Here is a 23055-nt window from a genome sequence, read left to right as displayed (position 1 = left end):
ATTAATCAGTTAACCCTGCTCAATAGCTTTATTTCATGTTTCATAATGGCTATTGATTGAATTCCTGCCACTCTTTCATTGCTTGAAGATAAAAATACATGAAAATTCATCTTTATTTCATACAGCATCTTTCACAGAAACTGTATCGTCAAGTGCTTTAGCAGGTTAGAAGAAAAAGTAAATTACAGCAAGAATAGTGCAAAGTGGTATAAGTTAAGGATTATTTCAAGAGAGAGTTTTCAGAGAATAAAGATAATTAAGAGAGACTAGGGAACTATTGGAGTTAACATATAAAGTTTTTAATTGGATAGTACAGTGCTAAGGCAAGATGCTTCCATGACACTGTTCTAAATGACTGAAGTTGCAAATGACTTGAGTTGTATTCAAAAACTGTGAGAGCGGCTTGGCCACTGCTAGCTAACAGGGAGAGGGGGAAGGAGAATGGGAGAGATGCTGTACGTGTGGATGACTGGGGAACCTTGTGAGGAAGCTTAACAACAAGGATACTAAAGGGGAGTTTTGTACTAAGGGCTTCCACACTCTAAAGAAAAATGATAAACAAAGATGCCTGCCTGGCAATGGCTGATATCATTATGTCCCTATTTGACAAGGTATGAAGTGAAGAGGCCATAAAGGAGGGCTGCACAACTTCTGAAATAATAGCAAATTCAGGTCTAAAAAAGAGAATTTAAACTAATAGAGACATGAAGATAGTAGTGAACATGCTGATGAATGCAGAAGGAATAATAGATGGAGACCTCTGGAACAGGTATGCCAGCATGCTGGATTGTGAAAACTGTTAAGGAAACCAAAACTGATGGAGGAGGAAGCAGAGATGGGTGTTCCTGTGCTTCTCCATAAGAAAATACTTGTTTTGAAAACATGTAGCTGAAAAAAACTGAGCCAAAGCCAGTTAAACAGTTAGTTAGTCAGCGTGCAGGGAAACTTGCTGGGAAGAAATCATTGAGCATGTATAGAGGTATTTGCAGTAGAGTATCTGCAGCAGAGAATCCACTGCTAATATTAGAAAGCGAGAGAAAAGCAGAGTAGACTGCCTCACTGACTCAGGTTAGTGATTACTGTTTCTGTCTGTAAATGTGTATAGACAGTCCCGTGACATTAAACACTTGCAGAGAACACTGGCTGTCTGGATGCCTGGGAATTTGCAGAGCTCCCCCAAGCTTCATGTGCTGAGAGGAACATGCAGCCTGCTGGTCACCATCTCACACTCCCCACTGTGCAGTGTGGTACTGCTGCCTGGCCCCTGCCCTGAGGGCCCAGGAGCTGGATATTGCCTGGTGTTGGATTGTTCAGCTGTGCCTGATAAGAAGTTTCCCAGAGCTGAGAGAGACAGTGGCCCTGTGTGGCAACCAGAAGAATATGCTGTCATTATATACATTCCCTCACAGCAGCCTGGCTCTTTGAGCCACCTCCTATCATGTGGTCAAGCACATCCATCACACAACCCTGGGCATGCTGTCAGTTAGATCAGATGCTCATTCCCTCGTCTCCATAACTGGCATAGTGAATGTCACAAATAAAGTTCCCAATAACCTGAGAGGCCTGTTTACCTGACCAATAAAGAAACAATCTGTGTCCTAAAGATCCGGTTGTGTCCCTGGACTGCTGAGGTTAGCTGATTCAGATGCTCTGTGCTACCTCTCCTCTTGTGTGTTACCCAACCGTGCGGGAGAGCTGGGACCATATGTCACCTTGTTACCCATTTCTCAACAGCAGGCAGTTCTACAGTCCCTTGCCAATGGGACTGTCCCAGTTAGATAATTACCTGCAAAAGCTGAGCATTGACACCTCCACAGGAGAAAAAGAGAAAGAAATATCCATTAGCTATGCCTACATATGATATGAATTACCTGTGTATATCTAAGGACTAACAAAAGATCTTGTGAATTCTGCCTTTTACCATTTTGCCCATCAGGATGTGAGACAAGAGAAAAGAGAAATTTTCTGAAGGAAAATGCTGACTTTAACTTGAAAGTGGATTCTAATTTGTTTTTTCTCCTTGGCAAAATAATTGATACCTCTCATGTGGTTTCTGTATTCTTTCCCAACATTTGTTTATCTAATTAATCCTTCCTTTTTATACTTGTGAGGTTGCTTAAATTTCTCATGGGAACTCTCCCCTGCCTGTGTTATACCAACTGGCCTTTTCATGTTGCTGTTTTTCTTAATTATCCCTGACATGATACTGGAAAACAGTGAACTTCTTCACAGGCAGGAAGACAAAAGTCTCTTTGACCACAAAGAGCAAAACAAACCCACTTTATATCATTTTTTCATTATGGTTAAAACATACCTCTTATTTTGATAATCCCTAGGAGTGCAAATTACATGAGCTGGTGAGAAAACCTAATAGTTGCTGCCATCACTTCTACCTCCTTTGCTTCTGTCTTGGCCATATGGTGCCACCCTCTCATTTGCACTGGGTCTAATGCTTGTCTCCCCTTATGGTAACCTGATTTAACTCACTTGTGTGAACAAATAGTTTTCTGTATGGTGAGTGAATTTAACTGGCTTGTTGTGTACTCAGGCAAGCACTGGAGATGGTATGAGGGAATGCACTTCTTTGAAAGGGGGAACAGGAGAAAGGACTGGAAGCAGGAACCGAAGCTAAGGACAGGAGGGGAAGACTCCTTTTCAGATGACAGTGGGCAGTTACATAGGCTCAGCTACATACCCTGAAATGGTAATAACAACAGTGTGAGAGAAGAAAATCTGAATCAATTACCGACAATGAATGTATTCAACAATGTATTACTGGGCTTGCCAAATTCAACAGTGATGATATTGGGGAAAGGCTGTAGATTTCTAACTTGGTCAGTCAATCTAAACACAAGACACGTCTGACTACATCATGTGTGCAGAGTCTCTGTCTGGAGGCCTTCAAAGATGTCTGCCCCACCATCTTGGAAACAGAGGTATCTGCTATATTGGCTACATTTATTAGATGTACTATATTCAGAAGGAAGTTCTGTGTTTATGGATGGGACCCAACCACAGACCTTGTCTTCTTGGGCTGTTCTCTTTATGTGTAGTTCTTTCAGTTGCTCCCAGGACTGTGCTGTTTAAACAGTGACAGTCAGTGTTTTTTTTTCTCTCCTCCTTCATTTGGAAGCCAGTCTGGGAAATGGTTCTGCAGGCTTTGGGTGGGCAGTCATAAGAGTCTTTCATCATTAGGAATTCATGTCATTGTAACCAGTGCTACAACTGAAATTGGCATTAATGAGTAATGAACATGACATAATCCTGTCTGCTGTGCTGTGGCAGCCCTCCAGCAGAGCCTCAATTACAGCAATGCTATTACTGAAGAACCAGCCTTTGGAAAGAATAGGTTGGCAGGCCATAAATTGTGAAGCGCATTACCTAGTGTAATGAGAAACCTCCTAATTAGCCCAGTTGTGAGAGCCAATGTAGGAGCCTTGCCTGAGCTTAATTTTCACCACAGAAGCAAAAGTTCTAGCCCAAGGGCAGGGGGCAAAATTGGTCTTTGTGGGAGGGGGAGGGGCCGTACAAAGGAGGAGATGCCAAATCAGAGAAAATTAGCTCACAGTTAAAGGTGCTTTTCTCTTCTATCCTCCTACCTCACAACACAGGCAGTATTTTGTTGATAGCAGTATCTCAAGTGGAATGCAATGAGTTATTTTCTTAGCTTTACAGGCTATTAATCTATAGCCTTCTTCAGTTGTCATAGTAACAGATGCAGTTCCTGGTTAAGATTGTGCCAGGTATTGAAAGTCATTGTGTTTTGGGTGGGGATACAGTTTTTGTAAACTTCTGCTCTTACATCTTTGACCTTAGTATACTGAAAAAGTGCAGTGAATTTGTTTAAGCCTGTATCAAGCTCTGAGCTTGGAGACATAGGGAAATCGAACTAGTAAAACACTCCACAGAACTAAACTCTTTCTCTGGAAATTTAATGTTAGGGACAGCCTACAACAAACTGCCCCATGTATTTCTTTAACAAATACGTTTGCTTCAGCTTGTGTGGAGATAAAAAGGGCCTTACAAACCTGTGGCATAACATTTACACAGCCTTTCGCAATGCCTTTACTTTTGAAAGCAAAAGGGATTGAATGACAGAGTTTCTCAATTTATATCAGTGAGGGTAATTGTGATTTTTCCTCTGCCTGGAAAAAACCCCAGAGACTTGATGAAGAGCACAATGCTTGGAGTCACTGAAGCCTGTGCAATGCGAAAGTAGCCATTTAGCATGAGAAGATGAGCTTATGAGATATAATGTTACTTATATCTGATGCAGCAGTGATGTAGAAAACAAAATCTATGTATTTTCCAAAGTTTCAGGTCTACTTAGTCTGAATGGAGAGAATGAGGTATCTCACAAAGCATCCAGCACTCAGAAGTGATTGCCAGTATAACATGAATAGTCATGCCTTTTGACTGAAGGCAGGTAAAGGCTAAATGAGAGCTGTGAAGAAATGAAGTATGTGTCAGAATTGTGACCTGGAACCTAGCAAGTCTCACAGGGATGTGTGATGGTGATATTGAAAACAGCTGGGGGATACTAGCCTGTAACAAGCAGGTGCTTATGCTTCAGAGTGATGTAATTTTCTGTGTGCTGGGTCTGCTAGACAAAAGTTGGTTGCATGTCTCATGGTGTCACATTGTAGGGGACACCATGCCAGCAACCTGTGATTCAGTACATAAAGTACCCGGGGACCTGATGTGTGTCGGTGAAGTATGAGAAAGGCTGCATCAGACTCCTGTGATGCTCCAATAGAGGGGCGTCCGGGATTCTTTCAGATTCCAGGATTAGCTGCGCTGAACTCATTTGTCAAGTATGACAATTTATTAGAGATAGGAGATTATAACAAAGCTAAAAGTATAGCAAAGCTAGAAATACAACAGAACTGAAAATATATATACATATCAGAGCCCCATAGTTAAACAATGGGTGCACAGTACAGTGACTGCTCTTGCTCCTTATGGGCCACCCTTCCGGTATAGTTTTCCCCAGTTTCTTCTCACCACACTGTTGACATCAGGGGCTTCCCCGCAGACGGATGGGTTGTCAGGTCTGCAGGCCAGCTGACGGTGGGGCTGAGCGCACACTGAACGTATGTGTCTTACTCTCTTTTGTAGCCAGTCAAGACCATGACAGCCCACAGTCATAGAAAAGCTGTATGGCTCTAGTGAAAAACAGTGTGCACATCAACAGGTAACCTAGTGCTCAGTCTACAACACTGCTCAGTTGATAACAACGTGCCCATTAACAGGCTCCACAGCACCTAGATGTTTATGGTGCGAGTCTGTGGTGTCACTTATCCTTTGCCTGGTCTTGTCAATCTTGAGGTCGTTAGAGGGTGTGCCCCTAGGTGACAGCAATCCCACAGTGTGGTCACTCCAGCTGTGGTGTACCTGGGGTTCGTTAACTCTTGGGAAGCACTCCAGAGGAAACCCCTCTTCTATGGGCTACACCATCCCGAGTCCCATATTTGCCTGTGTGGCGCCTGTCAACTCCCTATTGGGCATGGTTGGCATGGTCTGTGGCCCACTGTAACTCCAAAACCAGGCCTGGGATTTGTATTGGGAGACCATTAGTTGCCATGTACCTGTGCGAGGTACAGTTCTGACAACTGAACAGATTACCTGACTGACCTCCATGACCGAGGGATGTCCCCCAGCATGATTCTCTTCTCTGGACTCACTTGCACGGCAGGGCAAATGCCAGTGACTTGAGCCATGTGCAGCTGGTGGCGCTGTATGTCTGCTAAAGGGGCATGAGCTTATCTAATACACATGAATTCTTAGCAGTAAAATGTGTGCCTTTCTTCTTAAAGAAGGCAGTATGCAGGTGTTTAGCTGTACAACCTTTAGTTTTTCATTTTTGAGTGCTTTTGTATTTCTGTCACATGACTGAAGATAATAGCTCTTCACTTAATAGTGTGTGCAAAAGTCCCTCATTCTAAGTGCTATTTAGCTCCCCCATTTACTAAAACATCTGTGTTAAACAGCTGACTTTCAGTTTTAACTGTTAGGCCCACAGAGTACAGTTTTCACTGTTTAGTAATGGACTTTATATTTCCCTTGGAAATAAGAAAATTATTGTATTCTCTACCAGAACTGATAGTAAATATGTTCCAATAATAATAGTTTTAGAGAAGCCTGGTTGCATAGCAATCCAACACTGAGAGCAAAGCTCTTTCTTGAGTAACTGTTAACATACATTGTTATGAATAATGAAGGATTTTGCTGACAAAATATACTGCTATTAAAAATGGAGATGACATGATGTGATGGATCAGTATTTATTTTTTAAAGGTGCTATTTCTTTTACCTGTCAACTTCTATTTTATACTAGCTGCCTCTTAAAAGAAAAAAAATCCTCTGTATTCATTTATGACTGTACTGCTTTTCCTTCTTGACACTGCTAGGCTCAATAACCTCACAACTCCAGCAATCATGCACCACTCAGGAAAATTAGCTTTTGAATTTACAACAGCTCTTCATTAGACTGTCTTGGCTGCTATTTTAAAAGTAATTCATTTTATAGTTTGTTTATGTGCTTCCACATTCTCACTGAACAAAGGAAGGCTTGAGAGAGAATATTAATCTGTGATTTTATTTTAAGGAATTCTTTGTGTTCTCATTATTGTATTACTGCCTTTGTCTTTCTGAAACATATATAAGTTCATTTGAGTAAGTCAGAAGAACCCCAGATGATGTAGCATCACATTCTGCAACTTCTGCATTCTGCAATATTACTTTAGTCAAGAAACTGTCCTCTTAATTTCAAAGGGATCATTCACTGAAGTAGTTGCTAGTAAGCATGAATAAGAACAGCACAATTTGGCTGACAGCCTTTGACTTCCACACAACTGCTTGAAGGGTAGGTGGTCACCAGCATGCCTAAGGAGTCAATTTGCAGTACATCTTTGTGTGTGGTCTCTTATAGCTATATGGTGAACCTGAAAGGCCAGCAGACTCTTATTAGGTGATTTAAACAATCTCCAAGAGTGGAAAATGTTGGTTCGGGGATTGTAAATCATCAATAAATTGCTCATGTGTGAAATGGAAAGCCATCCTGAGGTCAGCTTCCAGTAAATTCATCCTGAGCTCAGGCAATCTAGAAGCACCTGGCTAAGCCCACTAATTATTTGATTGACTGCTATGACTTCAAAAACAAGATAGGGCTGTCAGACAATAATGACTTAATCTGAACTTTCAAACACTGCTGCTTTTTCAAATAAGGAGACCAGGGCTGTAGCAAATCTACCTGCAACAGGGCAGCACCAGCCCAAACTTTTCTGCAGTAATGGTAGTGCTCTACAAGGAATACACAGCCTTCTTGATCCTATGAGTTGCATGCCAAGATCTTTAGATAGCCAGATTTGCAAGACATGACCCACCATGCTGGAGAGCCAAGAGATAGCAGAGTTCAAAGACTGATACAGCTGGCAGTGTTTTCTTAGGGTTTCCATCTCTTCACTGCAGGATGGAGCTGGCTGTGATGGGTGTGCAGCTGGTTCACAAGATCAGCCAGTAACATCAGCTTCAGCTGCTTTTGCCTGCTTGTCCCTCCCTGTGCCTAGGATTCAGATTACATAGCAACCCCTGTGGCAGTGCTGGCTTGTTTGTGATTACAAGATATGGCCTAAAGACATAGGTTACCCATTTTCTCTGCTCCACAAGCTAATGAAGGATTAAAAGAGTATATCAAAAAGCATTTGAAAGCTGTGATTCTTTTGGGTTATTTACTTTTAAGCTGTACTTTTTGCTGATTCACTGAGAGCTCTTATTTCCAAATGTTTGATATAGCTTTAAGCCATCTTTCCAATGCTATAGGGTTCTAAGGCCATAATTTCTTACTTGTCCAATATGCATTTTCCTGAGGGAAAATACTAATGCTGTGTCCCCTGTTGATGCTATATTAACTTTATACTGTCAGTATTACAGTCCCAATTTGATAATGTATCTGTAATAAGTTGCTCTGAGATGAAACTTGGTGCCCTCTCTATAGGGTATCTGCTGTAAAAGAGTTCTAAAAGCTGATTACTAAGTTACAGGTGTCCGCAAAGACAGTGTCTTACTTTTAATAAGCTTTATTCACTTGTTTCATTACTTCTCAGGAAAAAAATGCTTGATATAAAGATTAGATGACTGAAAAAGCTGATGTTTGGCGGTGACACATGTGAATAGGTTTTTCTCTTTGCTTTTGCTTTTTCAAGTTGCAGCAATTAGGATGCAAACATCAGGTCAAATAAGTGTGGCTTGTCTTTCTCAGTGAATGCTCAGTGTGACTGTCAAAATCTCCAAAAGATTGCAGGGGAAAGGAAAGAGAAGGGAGATACTGAGAAAGCAGAAAGAGTATCCTGAAATCATTAGTGAGTAGAGTGAAAAGACAGAGAATGGGGAACACCCTCAGCAATGGTTTCCCACATAAACATTGTACAGTATGATTTATAAAAGAGCATAGGCCTGCCCTGTAGAAAGTAAGGTTGGTTTAGAAAATTGTTTTTTGTCTGGTTTATCCTGTTCATGGATGACACTCTTCTTTCTTAAGCCATAATATTCTAGCAGATTCTACCAAGCATGCTTGCTTTCTTATCTGCTACACTCAAAGGCATTTCTGCTATTGCAGCTGTGGAATATAATAATAGAGTGTCCATATGCAAATGTTGCACTAAATCATTTCTTGTGCACTTCAAAGTTGGGATCCTTGAAGGAATTCAGAAGAACAGTAATTGCTTGAAAAAAGGTTTTGTTTAAAAACAAAATGAAACAGGAGACATGATTGGACTCTGGACTACTTAGACTGTAATCCAGAGAAGTCATTCTGAAACAGAATGTCAGTCTTAAGATTGACACCTGTTGGGATAGAGTAAAGAAGATGGAGCCAGACTGTTTTCTTTGGCACCCAGTGAAAGAACAAGAAGCAATGGGCACAAATTGAAATACAGGAAGTTCCATTTAAAATTAGGAGAAAAACCTTTTTTACTGTGAGGGTGGTTAGCACTGTCTCCCATAACATCCTCATAGGCAAACTCAGGAAGTGTGGGCTAGATGAATAGACAGTGACGTGGACTGAGAACTGGCTGAATGGCAGAGCTCAGAGGGTTGTGATCAGCGGTGCAGAGTCTAGTTGGAGGCCTGTAGCTAGCGGTGTCGCCCAGGGGTCAGTACTGGGCCTGATCCTGTTCAGTTTATTCATCAGTGACCTGGATGAAGGGACAGAGTGCACCCTCAGCAAGTTTGCTGATGATACAAAAGTGGGAAGAGTGGCTGATGCACCAGAGGGCTGTGCTGCCATTCAGAGAGACCTGGACAGGCTGGAGAGCTGGGCAGAGAGGAACCTCATGAAGTTCAAGAAAGGCAAGTGTAGGTTCCTGCACCTGGGGAGGGGAGGAATAACCCCATGCACCAGTACAGGCTGGGGGCTGACCTGTTCGAAAGCAGCTCTGCAGAGAAGGACCTGGGAGTGCTGGTGGACAGGAAGTTGACTGTGAGCCAGCAATGTGCCCTTGTGGCCAAGAAGGCCGATGGTATCCTGGGCTGCGTTAGGAAGAGCATTGCCAGCATGTTGAGGGAGGTGGTGCTCCCACACTACTCAGCCCTGGTGAGGCCACACCTGGAATACTGTGTCCAGTTCTGGGCTTCCCAGTACAAGAGGGACATGGAGCTACTGGAGCGAGTCCAGCAGAGGGCTGCTAAGATGATGAAGAGAGTGGAGCCTCTCTCCTATGAGGAAAGGCTGCAAGAGCTGGGTCTGTTCAGCGTGGAGAAGAGAAGGCTGAGGGGGATCTTATCAATGCATTTAAATATCTGAAGGGAGGGTGTCAAGAGGATGGGGCCAGACTCTTTTCAGTGGTGCCCAGCGACAGGATGAGAGGCAATGGGCACAAAGTGGAACACAGGAAGTTCTGTCTGAACATGAGGAAAAACTTTTTTACTGTGAGGGTGACAGAGCACTGGAACAGGTTGCCCAGAGAGGTTGTGAGTGTCCATCCTTGGAGATATCAAAAGCTGTTTGGACAGGGTCCTGGGCAGCCTGCTTTAGGTGACCTTGTTTGAGCAGGGGTATTGGACTAGATGACCTTTAAAGCTCCCTTCCAACCTCAACCCTTCTGTGATTCTGTGGACACTGGAACAGGTTGCCCAGAGAGGTTGTGGAGTCTCCATCCTTGGAGGTATTCAAAAGCCATCTGGACACGGTCCTGGGCAACCTGCTCTAGTTGACCCTGCTTCAAGCAGGGGATTTGGACTAGGTGATCTCCAGAGATCCCTTCCAACCTCAGCTATTCTGTGATTCTGTGATTTTGTAATGGCAGAAGCGTTATAAACAATTTGGGGTAAGAAAAGCTTTCTGAAGGTTGACAAGCTAATTATTAATTTATTGCAGTGTCTTTATCTATATGTGTGAACTACCACCACGGTAGCAAAGCTCTAGAGATTGATGTGAGCCAACAAGAATGTGGCTTTTTGCCATGCTTCCTATGGACACCATTGCTGTTTTATTAAATAAGTTGGTTTAGGAGAAATCATTACTGAATTTAATAACTCTTACATCTGACTTAATTTTTACTAGAAAGATTTAAGCTTTTCTAGTAGACTGGACTGTATGTCAACTCAGCATCAAGAATTTCTGCCTTTTCTTTTTCTCCTGCATGATTGACATCCTGCCACACCAATACAATGTGAATGACACCAAGGGAAAACATCATTCAAGAATACTAGAATAATTAGTGTAATTGTTTTACTTAAAAAATTATATTGAAAACATTACTCAATCTGTTTTTCTCTTCTCAGTTAGTAGCATCCATCGTGTTTATCAGCTTTGGCGTGGTAGCAGCGTTCTGTTGTGCAATAGTTGATGGAGTGTTTGCAGCACGACATATAGTAAGTAAAGTGATTTTCTGTTATCTTTCATTTTTGATTACTTATGTCATTTCTAGCAGGAAAGCATTTTCTTCTGGTTTAGCAGCATATTAATTTTTCTGATAGTTCTTCTTAGAGAAATGTCTTTTGGCAAAAATTGACAGGAAAGCCCATCGTGCCAATACCCAGAGATTTTGCCAACCACTTATTCACCTCTCAGAGAGTTCCAAATACTGAGGTGATGTAAAATGATGTAATGATAGGCATGCATAAATTAATACCTGCTTAGGAAAGGAAGGACACTTCAGCTGCCACCAGCCTTTTTTTCATTTTGCAGATAGTCTGTGAGCACAGTCAGGATTTGGAATGCACCAAACAGTGAAGAACACCAAAAATGGCATTTCTTTCTTTAGTAGGGAAGTGGATTGTGACAGCACAGAAAGGGTCATTTTTGTGGAGCAAAGAGAGCAGAGAGAGTGGAAGGCTTTGGTTAGAGGTTGCATGAAAGGGCACCTACTGAGTGACAACAACCCAGACCTGACCATATACCTGCCATCAAAGGGTTGATCATGTAACCAGAGTGACTAGTATTTCCAGCGTGTCTTCCAAACCCAATCTCCTTTCTTCCCCAAAACCTTTTACCATCTTTGCTTCAAAAGGACATTTATAGTACTACAGAAGCAGTAGCATTACCAGTAGTTCATGACTACCTATCAGTGCCTAGGCATCTTTCTCATGTCCTAACACCTTCTTAAAATAGGCACTACACAAACTTACAACAAACAGTGATTTTTTTTGGCTCACAAAGTTTGAATTAAAGTATTAGGCAAAAAGAATCAATCAAGGGACAAGACAGACAAATTAGAGCATGGGGTGATTTGCACAGGTCAGTTTCATATATAAGATACGTATTGTGGGCTGCTCTGTCTTTTGTGCTTAAATACCTAACAATCAACCTAAAGACAACCTTTTAGTTGAGCTTTGGTTTGAAAAAGTATCAGGAAATAATAAGTTAAATGTTTTAATAGTCACTGGGACTCAGATGTACTGTGCTGCATAATACAGCAAGTAATGATGGTGTATGAGCCCCACACTGGTACAAAATATCACGGGCCTGAGCATCTTTCTGCTTATGTTTGTTGAGGGGTAACATAACAGCACTGGCATCACTAGAACTGTACCTATTTTTTTGTTATTGAATGCATTGGAAGAATTAGGCTCTGGATCATGTGAAACATAAAGCTGTAAAACTATGTCTTTTTTTACTCTTATCGAAAAGGACTTTATACCAAAATGTGGGTTTCAAAACCTCATGTGTATGTCCCAAGGAAGGAGACATCTATTGGTATAAACAACTGAGTTGTGCAATATGAACATGAATAAACACTCTGCATTAAAATCATGTTTTGTGCTAAACAGAGCCTGCCAGAAACTGAAGTGGCTTGCTTTTACTCTGATTGGCACTGCTGTTGCACTGCATGAAAACTGGTGTAACTTTATTTCTGATTAGGGTGGGAGTGTAAGACTAGAGAGCCTTTCCATGAGAGCTACTTAAAAGAGGGGGGGAGCAGATTCCTGCTCAGCCTCCCTGCTCCTGAAAATTCACAGTGGTTGTGCCCAAGAAAACAATTGCCATTTATTCAAGCATTGGGCCTGACTCCTAATTTCACGGCAATCAGACTTATTTTTGGCCTCCTTTGATCTGATCATTAGGAAGTGTTCAAATTGCACTTATACATGAAGAGAAATGTTAACAACTTGGGTTCTTTTTAAAAAGAATCTTTACATTTCATGCTTACTGACTCCCCAGATCACTCTCCCACTTGCTGTTGGCTTGTAAGATTATAGTTTACCTGTGCAGAGCCTTTAGCACAATGAGAGTAGCTCCAGTTCAGCATCACTTTTCCTTTCATTGTGACTTGCTTGGTTTTCCCTGTGTTTCCACCATGCTTTATGGTATGGTAGCTTCTTAGTCTTCCATGATTCCTTTGCAGAATTTGGAAGATCAGCACCATTCTGAATATAAATATAGTGTGATCTGTAGTCATCCTTTGTGTACAGCATACAATCCACACCCAGAGCAGGAGGGACGTTATATTAACAGTTCAATAATGAGTCTGTTCACTCTCAGCCTGAGAGCTGGGGTGGTGCAGGGTGCTGTCTGTCTTCCCGACTGTGAGCACCACAATCTCCCTGCGGTGTGCTGTGAGCTCTCTGATGCAACAGCTGCACTGGCTTTATGACTGTGATACAGTTATGCAGCTACAACCCCACACTGCTGAGGTTAGACATAGTTTTGACTTCTGTAATGCAAGCTACTGCGTCAGAGGACACTGTGTATGCTGAATCTCAAACACAGAGACAAACATCAGCCCTTTCGTATTTCTAGGTGTTTACTTCATCAGTTTGCACTCTTTTGGCCTTACGTTCCTTTCACATACCTTATTTAGCTATTCTAGAAAATACATTGCTCCCTACCTAAATCAAACAGCAATATCATATTTGAACATTATCATACCTTTAACTCTGAAGAAACAGGATCTCATTCATAATACCTAGGTTTATATTCACCTCTTCTTTATCAAAACATAAGTAGCTGCATGGCTTTTCTTGTTGTCATGGCATACCCTTAATGTGTGCTTATGGACATCATCTCATTCTATTCCTCTGTCTAACAAGGAACTTAATAAAATCAGGTAAAATGAAGATGTACATCACCTAATTTCTCTTATTGACATACCTGGGGAAATCTGATGGGGCTGTAGTGTAAGGAGACTTCCAATTTGTCTTATAATAAAGCTGGGACCTTATCAAAACAAGGTGGGTCATGCAGACTATGGTATCACTGCTGCTGTATTAGTAATTCATTACCTTTCCTCTGCTTTACGTAGCTAATTTCCTTTAGGAGGAGCAGTAACAATGCAGTAAGTCCATTCCCCCACAGGCCTGTACCAACTGTTTTCGGGCCTGTGTTGTGCTTTTACTACTTTGGCCACTGCCTTTGGGGGATAACTGCTGGAGAATGGGACTAAACTGTCCTCCACTCAAAGAAAGGCCAAACTCCTGACACATCATAGTAGGTGCTTAGATCTACATTAAAGCCTTAATGCTTTAATAAGGAGATGTTGGGTTGTGTTCTCTTTCATCTCTGCAGTATCAGGGTGCTGATACCAAGTCCTCAGGCCCCTTCCTTCCTGGAGGGGAACTGCTAGCTGAAACCAACAAATACAACATCCTTCTTCACATCAATTCAGAATAAGAAATGTCTCCTATTTTTCATTTTATTTTTAACTTCATTTGAGTTGGGAGGAATGCTGAGAAGACAAATCACAACATTATAGATTTTTCTCAGTGTGTGCCTGCTTTTGAATGGAGACTATTACTGTTGCACACTTTCTCCTGCTCTTATAAACTGTAGATGGAATAATAAAATACTTTCTCTGTTCTGTTTTCTTTTCAAGAAGGCAAAAATTGACAAAAATTATTCCTGGAGGGGGATGTATTTCAAAAAAGAGATATTTAAATTATTTAAGACTCATTTAAAAACACTTTGCTTAATAGAAAGCTCTGGAGCACAGCACTTATAAAATTAAAAACACTGAAGGAAAAGTAGTTTGATTTAAAGTAGCACTAGCTTATCTGAAAAATAATGCAGATGTAATTTACTGTGTTAATTTTGCCATTGGTCCCTTCAGCTGCACTCTTCACCTTCAAGAAAAACAAAAAAAGCCAGAATCAAATGAAACAATTCAAACCTAGAATGAATGTGCAGTGATGTGATGACTTTTAGCTTTGTGGTTATCCCCAGGCAGAACCTACAGTAGCCAGCAAGAAGAAATCCACTGATGAGGTGAGGAATTTGCCTACAAGAGTTTCCAGAGGAGGTCAGGAAGATGACAGGTAGCTAAAGCATGGGCAAACATTTTAAGCTGTGGAGACAAATGCTTTTTATCATCTTTTTACATATTTAACTGGGAATCAGAGAACATCAATACTGATGTGTGGACCAGTCACATTTTCCAGTAGTATGGGATTAAAAGAGACTCTGACATGTCTGAAAGCTCTGGGAGAAACTCAGGACTCAAGGGAAGTCTCCTCTGCTTGACTATGAGAACTGTTCTTTGGTCTTGTTGCATAGAGTGGAATTCACACACAACATCAGGGCAGATTTATGAGAATAGACAACTAAAAGGTAAATCAGAGCTGAAGAGCTTGGGATATCAAGAATGAGAACACCAGAAGATGTATAAGTGAAGCTGCAACTTGTGACTGTTGCCCTTATCCTTTCTCTGGGCACCCCTTTGGTTCTGTCTTCTCTATAATGATCCTTTAGGTAGTTCAAGGCAGCAAAAAAATCTCATCCTAAGCCTTCCCTTCTGCACACTGAACAAGCCCCATTCCTTCAGTCTGTCCTGCTACATCATGTTCTCTAGACTCCTGTTCATCTTAGTGACCCTCCTCTGGTCTTGCTGCAGTTTGTTCATGTCTTTCTTGTATTGGACATGGACTAAAATTGGACACTGTACTCAGATGTGGCCTTGTGAGTGTTCATTAGAGGGGAATAATCACTTCCTCCAGCCTACAGGGTATGTTCTTGCTAATGCAGCCCAGTCAAACTGCCAACTAGGCAACTGGTCATCACTGCTGCAAGGGCCCCTTGCTAATTTATGTTCAGCTTGTCCACAGGCACCTCAGTTCTTTTTCTGCAGAGCTGCTACCTAGCCAGCTTGAACTATTGCATGGAGTTATTCCATCCCAGATGCAGGATTTTGCATTGACACTGAACAAAAACTAAAAGAATACAGTCAATAGATTTAGATTCAGGTTCAGCCATTTTTAAAGAGGCATTAGATTTCTCTTCTAAAATTCTATCACCAACAGAAAAGAGGTTTGGATGCTTTATTAATTACCATTTCACTAACATTTTGGGCTTTCTTTTAAGCATGACCTGACCTGAATTTTCTGTGTTTATAGAGCTTAAGTCTTTGATAATGACCCCTGTGTATCTTATTGTTAATGACTGTTACATCCTCTTAACTGAAGTTCTGTTTTAGTGAAGTTTATGGTCAGGCATGAACTTGCTTTAAAAGGAAGTGATTTTTAAGAGAGTCTGATTTTATGTGGTGCAATGAAGGGACAGCATAAATCTACATACTGGAACTGCTGTGCATATGCACTCTACTGTCCCCTTGTTATTGGAGCCCTGTTCCTCTGCCACAGAGAGCTGTAAGGTCTAATAAAAAGTTTGGCCAAGGGCTGTGTGGCTAAAGTATCTTAAAAGTTTTTCCAAGATGTTCCTCTGAAATAGCCATTATTTCAGGGAACATTTTGCACTGTTGTTTTGGGATTTCAGAACTCTATTATTATATGGATAAACCATATTCCATTCAAGCATTTTCTTAAGTCTCCACAAGTAAGGAACTAGGAAGGAGGTAGTGAAATGCGAAATGTTGTGAAAACTGGTCCAGAGACAGGATAAAACGAATTTACCCATAAGATTATCCTGCCTAAGATCAGTGGAGACCTGTTGATCTTTACTAGAAAACATGAACGCAAATGGTTGCTTTGTTTATGGAGATCTGGAGACTTTTTTATTCTTGCTGCGCTTCGTTGGATCGCAATATTGAAATGGTGGAAGAATGAGAGAACATCTGTGGGTTTTTTGTTTTCTGCTAGCATTAGTTATTCTGAAGGAAGTTAGACCACAAACTGTAGAGCCTCTGTGATAAAAATGTATGATGCAGTGGTCCTGAAATCCTGTATTGTATATATATGATAAGTGATCTTGCCTAGCTGAAGCATTTTAATGTGACTGAAAGTATATAGAGGAGAGGCTCCTTGGTGCCTCAGGCTTGATATCACTCCTTTCAAGTTAAGGTTAAAATTCCCATCCTGCTCAGAACCAGAGACAACACTTTAGATTTTGATTTACAATAGTAGATTCTCACAAGTTGTTCTCAGCACTTCAAATGCACTAGAATTGGAACAGAAATAGAGGCAGGTTCCAATCCTGGGCCCTCATTTTGCACTCTGACTGTATGTCTATGTACGAGCTTTACATTTACTGTAAGGTTTCAGTCTCTTCCACTGAAGTTATGAAAACTCATGTAGATGTTAGAGGGACACATGTATGAGGAAGGAGAGGGTGCTGTGGAAGGGCACAGCTGCTTGTCTGTCATGAGATCTGGAATGCACATCGAACCAGGCAGTTCTAAACTGTCCCTTAGATTCCCCTCCCCTTCTGCAAAACCACTTCTGCGTCACATTCATGTCATTTCATTTTCAGCTGTTCTGGTTTCTTCCGCTTGATTGTGTGGGCTGTGAACTGCTGAAGCATTATCAGCTGGGTAATTACCTATAACTTTGGGAGTTTAGAAACTAAACTTGAAGTATTTGTCCTCTCTTCATGCATGTTAAGTCAATATACTGTTTAGTAAGAGTGGAATTATGTAAACTCACTTTCTGGGAAGAGCAGAGATTTGATGGGAAAGTGAGTCTTACTTTGGAGAGTGCTGATGTGAATTCACCTCTGGTTAGTAGAGCTCAAAAGCTGCCATACTATGTGATGGAAATATGGTAGCCCCATCCAGTGAACAAAAAGCTACATTATAAAACTGCAGTTCCAGCCAGTCCCAGCAACAACTAACATTTGAGTGGGTGTGGGTTTTAGTTCTTTCAGTTTTTCTTAAAGGATTTAGACCAGGACTATTTTGCCTTGTGACTCTCAGTTCTGGTTGAAGTACTGTAAATACAACCCTTCCTCCCGTGGGAAGTTGCCTACACTTTTGGAGCCAGGCAGTCTTGATCCCTCTGCTTTGAATTTATTGGCAGTCACAATGTGACAGTCCTGGTGTGTCTGCACACTCGTGCGATTCAGCACATGAGCTGCCTGGAACTGTGGAGCTCCAGCTGGAACTACTCTGGGCCCTGAACATTTATACATTGCTGCCAGCCATCACGTTCTCTCTGGCCTCTGTGCTACAGCTACAGACCTGCTCAGGGAGGTGAGTGTTGCTTTTTTCTCAGAGAAAACATGTGGAAAATGTGCTATTAGTTATGTGGTATTTTATGCCTTTAGACTGAGAAGCTGCAAAATCACCATGGCCAGTGACCGTGCACGCAGGAACAATGAGTGGCAGTGAAACTAGGTGGGTTGTCCTCTCTTCCTTCAGTTGCTAAGAAGGTAGACTGTATATGCTCAAGCCTCTGCTCTTTTCTGCTGTCTTTTAGTGGCTGGGGCTGTTGTGGGCACAAGCACAACCCTCCTCTAAAGTCAGAGTGGGGAATGCCCTATTGGGAGAGCTGGGGCACTACTGCCTCAGCAGTGGAGAACAGGCTCAGCAGAACTGCCGTGTCCAGGTTACCATCTAGGGAGAGCACTTAGGAAAACATCAGGAACCCGATTCTCAGGGCATTGATCAGAAAGCCAGATCAGTATGCTTCAAAGCTGGTAAAATAGTGTATTGCTGCTGAAGTCTACCCCTGCTGAGTTACAGAGAGCACTGGTGGAGCTGGGGGGAACATAGGGCTTGTGAGTACAAACGAAGGATCGAGTGTTAGACTGGAAACTCCCAGGGCAGAAGTCCAAATGTATGGACTTGATAGGACACTGAGCCACTTGGTGCTCTAGCTTCCTTCACAAGTAGAGAGGCTCCTGAGGAAAACAGCGAAGCTACGTTAGCAGTCTGAGTTTTATCAGCCTCAGCAAACATCTGAGTTTTTAGTGTTTTATGGGTTACAGAGTACTGTGGCTCAGGTCAGCTGTCTGAGGTCAAAAAATCTCTGTGAGCCAACTGAAATAGGGTGGCTGTCAAAAAGTGGCACCCTCCTTCCCCTGGCTTCATGTTTCTTCCTCCTCTCTTGTATACCAGTACTAAGGCTCATGAGCCTGCCTAGGGACAGACTGAAGGGAAAAACCATGTCATATGTGTTTTTCCCCCTGCTGAATTGGTTCCTCATCCAGTTTATCAGGCAGACACAGTTGTCAGTGCCTGCACAAGGTGAGAGGTAGAAAAGCGTAGCTGGGAACTGGAAGGAGAGCAGGACCAGTTCTTTTGGCTGCAGCATTCACTTGGCTCAGCTTAAAGTCAGTGTCAAACCAAGTTAGAAGCAGTGAATCCAGTGATGACTGAAACAAAGAAACATTATGAGACCGCTGTTTGGGACAGTAGTTGATCAAAGAAGTACAACCTCAAATGAATTAAAGATCTGATAATGACCCAAGGAAGATATTGTTATAAGCAGAGATCTCCAGGCAGGAATGCCCATGCACTAGCAAGCTGCATGCTCTTTGCTGCTTCGGAGTAGGCAGATGCTGGATATAGGTACACAAGAATTGATGCGTTTTGTGGCACCATCTGGTGGTTGTACATGTAATGACCGAGAACGTCAAACCTTTTCCCCTCTGAAGTTTCTTGCGCAGACTACAGAAACACAGCCAAAAATTGCAGCAGGGGTTCTCTGGCAGCTTTGCTGATAACGACTGCATTTATGCACTACAGTGGGACTTCATAAAGCCATGGCTTGTGTCAAGCCCTACCTTCATGCCCCAAAGCCCTGCGCACTTCAAGCCAGGCTCTGCAGATCTTTTAAGAAGCCGTTTGAAAATGTTCTAAATGAGTCTGTTGGCTTTTCATTTAATAGAAAAACAAATAGCTGTATTTCATTTCTAACAAAGTTGTTACCTTGACAACTGGTAGTAGAAAACTCAACTCCAAGAATAAGTAATTTCTCATCTCAAGTTATCTAGCTTCTCTGGAGAAAAACTCTGAATGCATTTTACTTTCTCCATGCTGCTGCATGAGACATAATTATGGCTAATTACTTTTAATTCCATTTCCATCCTGCATGACTCATTAATATAATCGCATGGCATAGCATATACCATAAAGGGTTGGGTTTTTTTCAGCAAGAGTGAGCACTAATCATTTCTAACTGAAAGCTAGCACTAGTTCAATAGTGGTGTTTATATTGAAGATGTTCAGTTTCCAGACATGCGTTGTTTTACCTTTAATATAGAACTCTCAGACACTTTTCTTCATTATCACTGAAGGTCTACCGAGATGAAGAATGTTTTATTGATGAGCTTCTTAAATACAAAGTGCTTTAGTTAGCATGCAGTGCATTTTTAAGGCAATGGTTTACCATCCCAGAGTATTAAGTACTGGTATTAGATCTTGCATCTGACAGTGAGATGGGAAGCACAAAGCCCCTTTCTACAGTACCAGTCCATTACAAGGGGGAATTTATTCTTTTTTGTGGACTTAATTTAAGAATTGGAGTGAGCAGGACACTTGCAGCCAGCTTAAAGCCATTCTACCAAGATTTCTCTTTTCAACTACAAGATGACTGCATTCACATAACAGTTATGCTCATACATCCAGATGCAACTGGATATACTTTAAATCAAAGGATAAGTACTCTTCCTTGATCCTGACAGTCCGGATGGAGGAAGTGCTCCTCATGCTGGATAGGTCTCCATCCTAATTTGGAGAGCCCTGGAACAAGTTACAGACATCTACAGATGGAAACTCCACAGTGATATTTGCTTTGGTGCACACTCCACAAGCAAAATCATCTCTTTCTAGGTGAAGGTCTCCTCCACAGTAACTACAGTTACATCAGTGCTCTTGTAGGTTAGCATGTCTTCCCCAAAAGAATCTTCCTTGGTCAAAGGAGGACTTTCAGGATGCCTTTTTGCCATGCTAGTACTTACAGGTGACACGCACGGATGAGAGGGGAGAAAAAGAACGTATCATAGCTGTAGGATGGAGTCAGTGTGTTCTGGAAGGCAGCAGGTCTGAAGAGGGATTAAGCATCAATGTGGTAAAAAATCTGAATGTAAAGGCAGGGTGATGTTGTAGCTAAGTGAGCTAAGATGACCCTTGAATTAGTGGGCTGTAATGTCCACTAGGAAGAGGAAATTGGGTTACCTATAATGATAGGCATTTTATAAGTAGCCATGTCTACTATGCTGCTATGGAATAAACTCAAGCACCAGACCCCTGCTGAATTGTTAGCTCCCACTTCAGCTCTGTTTTAGACCACACCTGCAAGCTCGCCTCAAAACAAATCTGCACTACCTGGGGTAACACTAAGCTGTGTGGATGAGACCACTTAGTCTCAGGATTGAAGATCAGTCCCTGACTCTCTTTATTTGGCAATATAGGAATAGCCTGTGAGACCATTGCTAGATTACTGACTCCAGCTCTGGTTTTTCTCTGTGCTTCACAGAGGATGTTGTCAACTTGGAAGGAGTTCAGACAAAAAAAATTGAAGCTTGGAGCAACACCTTCTAGCAACAGAGCTCAGAAGTTTCATTTATTTTATTTATGAAAGAAAAGGTTGAGAAGTGAATTGATCTTGGCCATTGCAATGTATCTACATAATCAAAGGCTATCTGATAACAGAGGGCTCTTAAGTCTGTTACACAAAAGCATGTATCAGTGCAGTAAGTGGAAGTCAATGCTAAACAGATTCAAACCATGGAGTAGACACAGTTTTGATGATAATAGTCCTGAACTACGGGAGCAGCTTTGTCAAGGATAAGGAGGGTTCTCCATCACTGAAATCTTTAAATCCAAAGTACTTTTCTATGTGATCTCATGAAACTTAGGCAGAAGTTATAACCTGGATGCAGATATTGTGGGGCAAAACTATTTAGTCTGTGTTATTCAGAAGATCATTCTAGTGCAGTGTCTCAAATGAAGGGTCTTGTGGGCTATTTCCATGGTCAGGTAAAAACTCATGTTGCCTCTTGTCAGCAGGTTTCCCTGTGCTATGCCAAGATCTGTTTGCTGCTAGAAAATATTTAGGAGTTTACAGTTTAAAAATGTTTGAAAACCATTGATAACAATTTCTGATCCACATTTTCTGGACTTCAGATCTGCAAAGGAAATGTAATCTTTAACATGAGCATAATTGAAATAGTATCCCTACTAAAAACAGTGTTTCTCAGGTATCAGATAATACCCCAGAAAGCCCAATAATGAATCTTCTGGATGCACTGAAGGTCTTGTCAGCAAAACTTGTCAGCTTGCTAGTGTTTTCTAGGCTAAAACATAGAGCACAAGCACTGTATGAGGGGCAGGGGAAGGCTTCGGAGTATTTTTCTGAAGAATCTGTGGTCTGATGTTCCTCTGCTTTTGGCCAGGTAAGTACTGCACATACAGCCTGAGTATATTAATATTACAGAGAAGCTGGTAGGGTAGTTTAATTTAGTTGCCAGACATTTTCCAGCAAGAAAAGTAACTGCAACCCTTTTTTGGAGAACCTCTTAAGATCTTCCCCTCCCATTTGCAGACTCTCTCATATTGGCAGGGACAAAGCCCTCTGGTTGTACAGCTCCTTTTTTCTTTCCTCCTTGAAATTCCTTTCAGGTTTAGCTGAGTTGAAAATTCTTAAAAACCTCTTTTTCTTCCCTGCTGTGACTTGTTTTGCTGAGGGAAAAGGGTTGGCATGGTGTCAACCAAATATAAATGTCTAAAGCATTAGGTAGCATACACATTGTGTTTGGATGCCAAAGAGCAATTCTCTTGTCAACGGGAAGGAAAAAAGAGATACCTGCTTTCTTTCCCAGCTACATCTCTCTAGATCATCTGCAACATGGTCTCCTCATTCCATGCTGCAACCCCTGGGACAAGGCAAGAGAGAAGTCTGTCTCAGGCCCTCCTGGCTCTTCATCTAGGCTACTGTAAATGACAGAAACCTTCACCGTTGGGGAAAGCAAGGACTCATTCAGCTTTCCATAGTGCCATAGCACAAACATTACTTCACTGGCTTTCCCTTGCTGAGATGTAACACTCCATATTGAGATTCCCCTTTAATATCATTGGTTTGGTAGGTCGAGCTGCAGTAGTGAAACTTCGAGGTAAAACTTCCTTGAAGATGCAGTAAAGGACATCCTACTACATTTGCATGCAATAAGGAGGGAGGAAGACTTCTCTTTTATTTTATTTTAAAATAAATTAGTGATTTGCGCTCTAAGAAGATATTACAGGAATGACACACACGTGAGTATGTGAAAGTTAATGGTTAAATATCACTGCTATTTAATTATGTGACCTTGTCTCACAGAGAGCACAAGGTCAGTGCACAACAGAGCAGAACTTCCAGTGCATGGGGGTAATAGGAAATCTGGCACTTCCTATTTCTTTGGCTTGGAAACTTAAATCATTTTCTTTTAGCTTTGCTTTCAGTGCAGTT

General features: G+C 41.7%; 1 protein-coding gene across 7 annotated transcripts in view; it reads left to right on the top strand.

Moving 5' to 3' along the window:
- TMEM255B (transmembrane protein 255B) overlaps positions 1-23055 on the top strand; it is a 91884-nt gene that overhangs the window by 34578 nt on the left and 34251 nt on the right. For all 7 annotated transcript variants that reach the window (XR_010884006.1, XR_010884009.1, XM_067295516.1 and 4 more), the window contains one exon: positions 10783-10872. Coding sequence is in view for 5 of the 7 variants with exons in the window: in XM_067295516.1 (XP_067151617.1) it covers positions 10783-10872 (90 nt within the window). In the remaining 2 variants the exon portion in view is untranslated. The remainder of the gene's footprint in view (positions 1-10782; positions 10873-23055) is intronic.

This window comes from Apteryx mantelli, chromosome 1 (genome assembly GCF_036417845.1).
Source record: "Apteryx mantelli isolate bAptMan1 chromosome 1, bAptMan1.hap1, whole genome shotgun sequence".
Taxonomy (NCBI): Eukaryota; Metazoa; Chordata; class Aves; order Apterygiformes; family Apterygidae; genus Apteryx; species Apteryx mantelli.
Note: the sequence above shows the minus strand (reverse complement) of the source record. Positions and strands in the feature narration are given on the sequence as shown.